The sequence below is a fragment of the Argentina anserina genome, chromosome 6, assembly GCF_933775445.1.
Source record: "Argentina anserina chromosome 6, drPotAnse1.1, whole genome shotgun sequence".
In the NCBI taxonomy this organism is placed as follows: Eukaryota; Viridiplantae; Streptophyta; class Magnoliopsida; order Rosales; family Rosaceae; genus Argentina; species Argentina anserina.
Genome location: NC_065877.1, coordinates 28,165,516 through 28,176,191, shown reverse-complemented (window position 1 = coordinate 28,176,191; position 10,676 = coordinate 28,165,516). Strand labels below are relative to the sequence as shown.

Genomic DNA, 10,676 nt, shown 5'->3' with positions numbered 1-10,676 from the left:
AGTTACCTTTGGTTGGTTTGATTTAGTTTGTGAGGAGGATACTTGGTGTGCAGTCAGTCAATTTATAGGCAGCAGAGAGTGGAGAAATATTCCTAACAGTGTAATAGAACGTATTCACTTCATTAATTCAATGTACGTTCACCAAATCATGTTGGTAGCTTTTGCAATTTTTATCACTTGTTACAAACTAGATTTTGAATGGTCTCTCAATATCTACTTATGTCCATCGTGAATACCAATTAAACAAATAGAATTTTCCCCAAACAATATAGATATATTAATGTAGTTTTGTTTTTTTGGTTCATTTGAGTTCATTGTGAATGGTCTAGATTTCGAATGGTATAATATTGAATTGGTCTCTCAATATATATCTACTTTTGTGCATCGTGAATACCAAACAAATAGAATTTTCCCCAAACAATAGTCATTCTCATTCCCCTAATCCCCTCCACGTTTGTTCAGAGAAGAATTAGCCTGCAGAAAGTCGAGCAAAAGCTGCGCCTGCCGCGTACACTTTCAACTCGATCACTAGTCCAACACCTCCTCATATACCCACTGCCAGCATTGTAAAAATTAGGGGCGCACCATCATCCAAACGTTATTATTCATAAGCGTCCAACTTGGTGGGCACTCCTTCATCTTCAGCTTGGTCTGATATTGTATTTGTATGTGCACCTTTGTTCATGTGGTATACTTCTGGCACTCCCCAAATAGGCAAATACCTATCCACCCACTGATCTAAGAATAAGACCGCACCCTGCCACAGCACCTTATTCCGCTCACTTTAAACAGCTTCTAAGGCTGTGAAGAATAGACATTGTTTCCCCACGTCCAGCTATCAATCGTAGCACAACAGTGTCGACTACTTACAATTCATGATCATATTACATAAATTAGGGTAAGTTGTATATATGCTATATCAGTTTACGAGCAATTAGGGTAGATGAGCTGGGACCTTTCTTCATGATGTTTTCGACTTCCGAATATGCGAGAAAAGCAAACCTTTTGTCAGGAAATTAGACGTTTTTAGGCAGTAACCAATGAGCTTAATTAGCTGGCCGGGTACGTACTGCGGTAGGTTATGGTTCGTAGAAGTGAAAACGATAAAATGAGTTAGCCAACTACTTGCCTTCCACAATGTACCAACTTCAACTCTTTTGGAATCATATAGCTCCGAATTATTGGACGAGTTAATTAATTAATGGTATATAACTCAAATTAGTAGTTCATAATTTTGAGTCAGCAACAATGACGATTAAAACATTAAAGTAAGATAATTTATAAGCTATCTGAACAAGAAATTTGTATTTGTTACTCCAAGAATCTTTGGTAATCCAATGTGAGAGGATCCTGGAGACCTCAATCATTGTAGCTAGTTGTTAGAGTGAAGAATATTAATTTCTACTTCTTACTCAGAGCCGTTAATTATTAGTTATCCATATGCCATTCACGCGGGTTGGTAATAATATGGTGATCGGAATCTCTGATTTGGTGTCGTAAGTTGGAATTTAATCCTCCAGCTTAGTCAGAAACAATGACGAAATATTATTCAAATTTTCCTTTAAAGAACTTAACACAAATCAAGTGTTGCCTTCTTACTTATTAGGTCAAGTATGAAGAAAAGCGGGGTAGTCTGACGCCGAGAAGGCCGGAAGTTGGAGGAGCAGCGACACTCCGTCGCGGAACCCAGTTTCGAACCCCCCCCCAGTCCTCCCTCACATCCTTATCAGATTCTCGTTCTTATACCATTCAAACAAATGGTTGTGATCCGAATGGAGGCCTTTTGTGCTGACCCGATTATACTGACTACATTTCCCTTCTATTTCTCTAATAAATCTCAGAATTCATGGTCACTTATGAATCACAATAAATAACTAGGGTGCTAATAAATAATCTAAAAAATACCAAGCGACTCAGAAAGTAGCGTGCTTAATCTACTACATTTAAAATCGAGGATATTACATACTTCCCCCGTTAAAAGAATTTCGCCCTCGAAATTCTACATGTCATAGCCTTCACAGGGACAAAAGGTGATCAGAGTTCATACATTAGTACTTTAGTAGTTTCGTTGAAAGAGACTACTTTATCATTTTTCTTTTGTCCTTCCGCAAATAATAAGACAATTTCATAAGTCGAATACATACACATCCCTCTTTACAACTAAAAGGGTTGTCACTTCACAAACTACATATCAGAACAAATTGTATTGTGCATGATTTATAATTAATGTGGCAAAAGTCCTCACTGGGAACACCTACAGTTACACATATCCCAAATCACAAATGGAAAGGAAAAAACATTCATTTCACAAGTTAGTCATCAGATCCAAGTCATCCAACTACATTTCATTCCGTAAATGAACAAAAATTCTAGATAAAAATGATATTAACTTTTGTCAAACTAACAAGGTCACATAATTAACATATTAACTCCACACCTCATAAGCCTTGCCTTAATCATTACCAATCAGACAAAAGTTCACCATTTGAGCACATATATTTCTAATCAGAAAGCGGAAGAGTAATTTCTCAAATTACTCAACATAATCAACATTTCACATCTCATCAGTAGTTCACAGTTTCAACACCCGCACATCTCTAATCACACCTGAAAAGGGGTAATTTCACTATGTACTAAACACACATTCTTATTTGATCACAACTAAAAGTACAGAACTTAAAGTACTTATCACAGAGTACTTATTTTTGCCGAATCAAATAGTATTTATCAAAATACATGTAGGCATCCCTTCTCACAACTGAATATATGGGAATCAATTCAGAATTCACATATTACTTATCAGGACACAGAAATGCATCCCTTTTCACAACTGAATAAGGGAAGGCGAGATCACATAGTTCATATCGGAAGACGTATACACATTCCTATTCACAACTGAATAGGGGAGTGTCAGATCGCATAATAATTATATGAACACACATGCATCCCAAATTCACAACTGAATCTGGGAGTGCCAGAGCACATGATACTTATCGTAACATATATGCATCCTTTTTCACAACTGAATAAGGGAATGCCAATTCACATACAGCTTATTAGAACATAATGGATTCAGATATCCTTCCTCACAACTGAAAAGGGAATACAACACTTTTCCCTTGTGGCTAGGGCCCACACTAACCCCTGTGGCCAAGGTAAACAAGGATACCACACATATACACATTCTTCTTCACAACCGAAGATGGGTAAACCACATTATTCCCTTGTGGTTAGGGCCCACACTAACCCCTGTGGCTGAGGTCTACACTACTCCCTTGTAGATAGGGTCCACACTAACCCTTGTGGTCGAGGAACAAATGAACTTTCAAAGAAAAATTGCAGATGCCAGGAAAATATCGTTACCAAGCATCTAATTCCAGATATCTGTCACAATTTAACTACTCCACAAAATGCAATAAAATTTTTAGATCAATGGTTCGCATATGGATGAATAACACCTCAAGGTTTCAGGCAGAATGGAAACTTAAAACTTATTCAAACCCAAACTGAAAGCCACTGCATTCTAAACGCACAAACTTTTCAGTGCAAAACACTTTGACTTCAGAAAATCTCTATAAATTAACCACTCAACCAACATGCACATGGAGGTACAACTCCGTAAAATTTCAGATCAAACAGAAATTTAAATCCATCGGAAATTTCAACTCAAAACTGCTGCAATATATCATTAGTTTTCAAGATGGTAAAACCATCATATATGCATAAATAATTCAATCCCAACAGAACAGCTATATAAATAAATTCATCAAAAGAATATCAAATGGTAGATTGACTAATCAAAAGTATTAGCTCACCTTACATAAAATGGAGCAGAGGTAGATATGTCCCCAACTTTGGTAACAAAATCAAATACGGAGACTCGTTCAGGTCCATGTACATTTGTTACTTTCTGTTGGCTTAAAACCAGAAAATACAGAACAAATAGCAATAAAATGTAAAGTAAGAAATCAGATGCAATTAATATGGCCAGATTCTAAGAAAACACTTGAAATAAGAGCTAAAATATGATCATTCATTAGATATAAAAAATGGTCTTTGGTACGTGATCTAAGAGCAAGAAACTCAACATAGTACAATATAACAACTAGTTGAATTTCAGCAATTGCAGTATCCATAATATCATGGCCATAAAGAAAAAAATAATAATAGATAACCAAATTTAAGTTGACAATGGAACACAAAAGTCTAAAAGTAGCAAATATTAAACAAAAGTAATGCAGCAACCAAATACTCCAAGTCTGAAATCATGATTTACAAGCTCCTTGGGGACACTAGAATGCCCATTCTGATTTAGGAGAACAGCTTTGCAAGTACCGATCGATATATTGGTTAATGCATGTGCTGCAAGCCTGCAACCAACATATATTAAAAAGAAACAACAACTCTTATCAACCAGAAGTATATTTACATACAGCAGGGAATAGAGAGTAGTGCCACCAAAACTTATAGCAACATTGTACGTTTTAGTTATAGCAAAATTACAAATGCTTAATCATTGTTTTATCAGATGGCTGAAAGACTATAGAACTTGGCAATTATGTAGTCATCTTCCATATTTGCCCTTAGCTTAAATTTTCTTGCTATAAGGAAAGATACAACGAGAGCGATAACTAAGGCAAGGTCACTCCACCACACCAAAATGAAAAGAAACATAAAGCAAAGTTTTACCACCAGTGAAGGGAGCCACAATACCATTTCCAAATAACATAGGTACAAATTTTGGCACCCAAAAACTCCATCTTCTCATTTGAAGAACTATCAGCCTTAGATGAGACCAAACAAACACAGCAGTAGACCAACTTAGGCAAAACCACCAAAAGATAACCTGGGAAAAGTACTATAGTTTCACAAGAGAATTTATAAGACATAAAGGAAATTAAATCCAGATCGAGAACTAACTCCATGATCCACATAGGTGGACACTGGACAACTACGCAAAAGCATTACATCTCAGAAACTTAAATTCAATGCTAACCACCAGAAGCCATATGTTGAGACCCTTATAACCAACAACCAAAACTGAAGTAAAAGAACAGAATTGATGGAAGTGAAATTAACAGATTAAACACTTATAGTACGACCCAAAATGGTTCACAGTCACAACCAAAAGACAATCTTTTTAAAAAAAGCCCTTGACATTAAACAAAATGGCAAGACCAAATCAGAACTCAAAAGAAAAACAGCTAAGGAGAACATGTTGTCCACTTCTTAACTCTGTTAGACTAAACCCAAACACAAAACTCTACAAAATTCAGTCACAACCGACCCAAAGCAGGTCTCCCAAGCTTAGACACCACATAACAACACCCACTCCGCTACAGTGCCAACTAGAAGTAGTGTCCAACTGAAAATCTCTCCCTCTTCTTGCTTTCTTTCATATTTTTTTTCCTGTGCCTCAGACATTCAAGATAAGGTAATAGATATATGAAAAGCAATAACGAGTACAAAGTAATTCAAATCCAGAATTCATGAAAACATAGGTATGGAAACCTCATAATCACAACACCACTCTCAGGAAGAAAACAATGAGCAGTGAATAAAAGATAAAACCTATCTTGCCATAAACATATAAAGAGTATTGATTTGGTACAAACTAAAATAGGAATCAAGCTATGGACGTAAACAATGCTTTGAACACCCAATTGTACATCGACAAGGACACTAGAATTCGAATAAAGGGTATCATAAACGGAATTAGGCAAACCACAATCTAAAATCACAGGGAGAAACCTTAAGACGAGGCAAAACCCAAATACCTGTTCGCCACCGCAAATCGGTTGGAAATAGAAACTCATCAGAGACCCTATCTCTCTCTCTCTCTCTGACACCTTCGAAGGCTTCGATCCTCCTTCCTTCTTCTTCCTCTAGAGCTCATCGCTGAAAACTAAAGTTATGGTATTCGGGGTAGTCTGACGCCGAGAGGCCCCCCAAGGGTGTTGATAAATAATCTCAAAAATACCAAGCGACTCGTAAAATCGCGTGCTTAATCTACTACATCACTCTTCTTAATTCTTACTTCTTAGGGCAGCTATTTTAAGTAGTTAAAAATAATGGCTAAATATCAGTTTTAAGAGGTGTATTTTAGTAAAAACTATATTTAGTTTTTAAATAGTTTTTTCTTCTTTGTCTAGTTAGATTTAGCTATATTATTTAGTTAAAACTATATTTAGCTTTTAAATAGCTATTATGTTTGAGTCCTAAGTTATCCTTTTAAATTTCAATTTTTTTTTTTCAAAATGGCTATATTGTTGGAGATGCCATTACATATAATATATATATATATATATATATAGTTCTTATCCAGAGTGAAGTTCTAATTTTGACACACTTTTCGGTCAAATTTTTTCATCATAAGCGATTCAATATTTAGGTATATTATTCAAGATCATTTCTACAAAATTTCATCCAATTTGACAATGGTTTGAGCTTTCAAAATTGAGATTTACACGAACGGTTCATGTTGAACAGTTTTAATTCACTCATTGATTTGATCAAATTTCAATACCTTAACGATGTCCGAATTAGATAAAATTTTGTATAGATGATTTTGAATAGTATACCTAAATATTGAATCGCTTATGGTGAAAAAATTTGACCGAAAAGTGTGCCAAAATTGGAACTTCACTCCGTAATTTCAGAGTGAAGCTTCACTCTGGATATGGACTGTATATATACAGCCCCTTCGAACAAGAGAGCTTTTTTTTTTGTTTAAAAAAAGGATAGTCCATTCACCAACTTTTCAATTACATTTTCACATCTCTACCGTTCAACTTTTAGAGTCTAATGTGTGGATCACATTTGTAAAATTTCAGCCAAAGTTGTGATCGTTAAGGTATCAAACTAAAGCAATGGAAGCACCAAATCTGTCAAACATAAACCGTTCATGCTTATAAGTTTAAATCTCAATTTTGAATGCCTTAAACATCTCAATTTTAGCTGAAATTGTACATAGGTAATTTTTTTACGCATTAGAATCTAAATGATGAATGGTGTAGATTAGGGGTGGGAGTTGGTATCGAAAAAATAGTACCGAAACCGACTGTTTTGTACTAAATACCGACGGGTCGGGACAAATCGGTAAAATGTCTTCATCATGTACCGAACCTAATACTGACATTTTATAAACGGTACGGTTCGGTATATGTATAATTCGTACCGAATGTATAAAATATATTAAATATATGTATTTTCAAAATTGTTTTTAGTTTTTTAGGTCTACATTGTACTTTTAACGACTTAAAATGTTAATTTATATTAGCTAATAGTTATAAATAGATAGAAATACATGCAAAAGTGTACAATTTTACCAAACCGAACCCATCCCGAATCGATATGTATGGGTTCGGTTCGGTTTAGTATTAAGTTTCAAATTTACGATCCCGAACCGAAATCGAAACTGAAACCGAATAAATTATCAGTATCGGCCGAATCCCGAACCGAACCGTACCGGTCCCAGCCCTAGTGTAGATGTTGAAATGTGATCAAAAAGTTGATCAAGTAAGTTATCCCTTTAAAAGACCTAAAAATTGATCTCTTTGTGGAAGGACCTGATACACACACACACACACACACACACATAAATATCAGTTTTATCATTAACACAATTTATTTTCTTTATACATGTAATTAAAATCAAACTCGAGCCGTACGGCCTATTTAACTTTACAAACTCGAGCCGAATTGGCTAAAAGCGAGCCGAACACGAGCGGCTCGAACCTACGTACAGTCATAATCTTGAGATTTAACTCTAATTAGTATCGATGAGATTTTGATACAGACCTTAAAAATGAGCCGAACTTGAATAATAACTATTCGGCTCATTCGACTCGTTTACCTTAAGAGCAAGCTCGGCTTGTTAAAAGCTCGGCTCGTTTAATTTTACAAACTCGAGCTGAACGGGTTAAAAGCGAGCTGAACACGAATCGAACTCGAGCGGCTCGAACCTACTTACAGTCCTAATCTTGAGATTTAACTCTAATTAGTATCGATGAGAATTTGATACAGTTATATATGGGAGTTTCCACACTTCGGGTCTTACTAATTCCACTACTTGTGACGACTTCATAGTTGGTTCCAAACTATTATTTTGATACACTATTGAACTTACTGGAGTACGTTCGACAGTTTTATTCAGAAGTAAATACAACAAATAATTACATTAGTCTTCTCTAACAATAGTTTTCATATGAGCTGATGAGAAAACAACGGGGAACTCTATCGACGAGGGTCGTACGTTGGAGCCGGAATTCAAATGCCTTACACCTGTCAGGCTAGGGCACCTTATTTTGCGTTGAGTAAAAAGCTGTAAGCTTTATTTTCCTTTTCAAATTATTTTCTTTAGAAATTAATTAAGATAATCAAAAGTCAAGGGCTTGAACACATGACCAGCTTCCTTCTCTATCACATCCAATTGCCCTTTCAACATGTGCATGTAAACAACCCAGTCCCCATTCCCCACCGGACTCGGCATCGGCATCACATACCCGGAACTGCCTCCCCATGGAAAATGGTACGACCCAAACACCGGTGCCCCCCAACCGAAATCCACCTTACTAACCGGAAACCTTTGCCCGGAAGACACCACGAAAGCAGGCCCCTCTTCGATCTCGTTGCAGTATATCTTGGCCAAACCTGGCACCGGGCGGTGAGCCTCCACCCAGTCTAGCACCCCTAAGAAATGTTCTTTTGTCACCGCAAATTTCAGAAACTCGTGAACTTCATCAGCTACCCAATTCAGTGACCTTTCATTGAGCTCTTGTATTTTCTTACCACCGAATGGTATAGACAAGACATTGCCAAAGTAACTAGCCATTGAATCACTGTCATCGGCTAATCTTGTCCGTCCGTCAACTACAATCCCCATCTTGCATAATTTGTCGACATCGTTGCCGCTATGGCTTCCGGCAACCACTTTCCACAAAAATGCAGAAAACGACTCCAGCTTGGACCTTTTGAAACCATTAGAGCTGGCAAGTGCTTGGAGCTCGATAAGGTGTTCGGCTGTGACGTAGTATATGCGACTGACGATGTGGTCCTTAAGATCCTTGGCCTCCATTTTGGGAGGAGGAGGAGGCAGAGATGTGACTGGGACGTACAGGTCATCTAGGGAAGGGTGGAACTGACCGGGACGTCGAGGGTTTAGAAAAGAACGACGGAAAGAGGGGATCTTACTCACGTTAGTGACTGGCGATTTTGGGTTGGCCATCTGCGCCCATGAGACGAGAAACATGTTGGCTGAGTAGGCGTCTGCAATGCGATGGTCAAATGTGCATGCCACCACCATCCCTCCACACGTGAATTCAGTTGTCTGCAAATATTTACATTTCAACAAGAGAAATTTGATCGATTAGGATATTCCTTCAGCGAGAAGAAACTGGACGTGAATACAATATTTTGAGTAACTCTTGGATAGCGATTGCGACACTTCAATATTTGCATGCTTCTCATTGATTGTTTGTGTTCGATCGTATTCGATCTATAATGTATGTCCAAAATAAAGTCCGTTTTAGGTCTTCGTTTAACTATTTTTGGAAGTACACCTTATACCTGGCTATCCCTAGCTACTTTTGAATGCCCTAAAGATTCAGTGTAGAACGGAAATTAATCCTAATTTTTTTTAAAAATTAATTAAGCAACTATATTACTAAATGTAATATGATCGAATAATACTGTCATCAATTTAGTATCTATATTAACACCCTCGTATATATAGTCTGGTCTGTTGGGCTTTTCCGTTGTTATACTATTCTTGTAGCTGGTTGTGCTTTCCTCCTTAATTCTTTGGTCAGTTGCTAGACATACAATGCATTAAAAGAGAATCTTAATTAAAAGGTAATGAGAGGTAACAAGAGTCGGATTAACCTGGACAGCCAGCACTCCACGCTTCATGTTGGTAACCAATTTGCCTTCAATGCTCTCATCCGGGTTATAAAGGTTGAGTTCTTTAAGTTCAAGGTCAGAAAAAGCTTCTGTGAAATCAACCCCACGGTTGTTGCACAAAATCTCAGGCTCCCCAACAGAGTTGGCCACCACCTCACCGGAAAAGGCATAGTATGTCACCAGGGCTTGGGCCAGAGCCTTCTTCAGAACGCTGACCCTGTCCATTGCCACAGAGGGGTCGCTGTGGTTCTTGTAACAGAAGAACACCCCCACATTGAGCGGTGGCAAAAGCAAGTCGAGGTTGGAGAGAGGTAGCCTGTGCTCTTGCAAAGGCAGTGCAGGGGTCACCACGTCTTGATTTCTCGTACTCACCTGGAAGTCTCTGCCTGCATCAACCATGTTTCTTTGTTATCTGCTAGTTACCTTTGGTTGGTTTTGATTAATTTGGTGTGGGAGGAGGACACCAAATTAGCCGTGAATTTATAGACAGCACTTGTAGATTGAGTGGGGAAGTTTCCTGAAAATATAATGCTAAAACTCACACTCACTATCATTGATAAATATATGTACGTACGTGTTCGTTCTTAAATGAATTTGGTGATCACAAAATCACGTTGGTAGCTGTTTGTAATTATATATACTTGTTTAACATAACATATATTTAATTTGATGAACAATTTCTACAATAGAGCAGACATGAATTAGCGTAAATATAATTCCATATTCTGTTTACGATCGAGCAATTAGGGCTAGTTTATTGATAAGCTGGAACCTTT

The 10,676-nt window shown here is 37.3% G+C and overlaps 1 protein-coding gene across 1 annotated transcript; it reads right to left on the bottom strand.

The window, feature by feature from the left end:
• Positions 1–8,365: 8,365 nt before the first annotated feature.
• Positions 8,366–10,299, bottom strand: LOC126799292 (coniferyl alcohol acyltransferase-like). Its single transcript, XM_050526464.1, has 2 exons — positions 9,883–10,299; positions 8,366–9,328 (listed from the first exon to the last, which is right to left on the bottom strand). Exons 1-2 carry the CDS (start codon positions 10,297–10,299, stop codon positions 8,366–8,368), a joined length of 1,380 nt encoding a protein of 459 aa, XP_050382421.1.
• Positions 10,300–10,676: the final 377 nt, after the last annotated feature.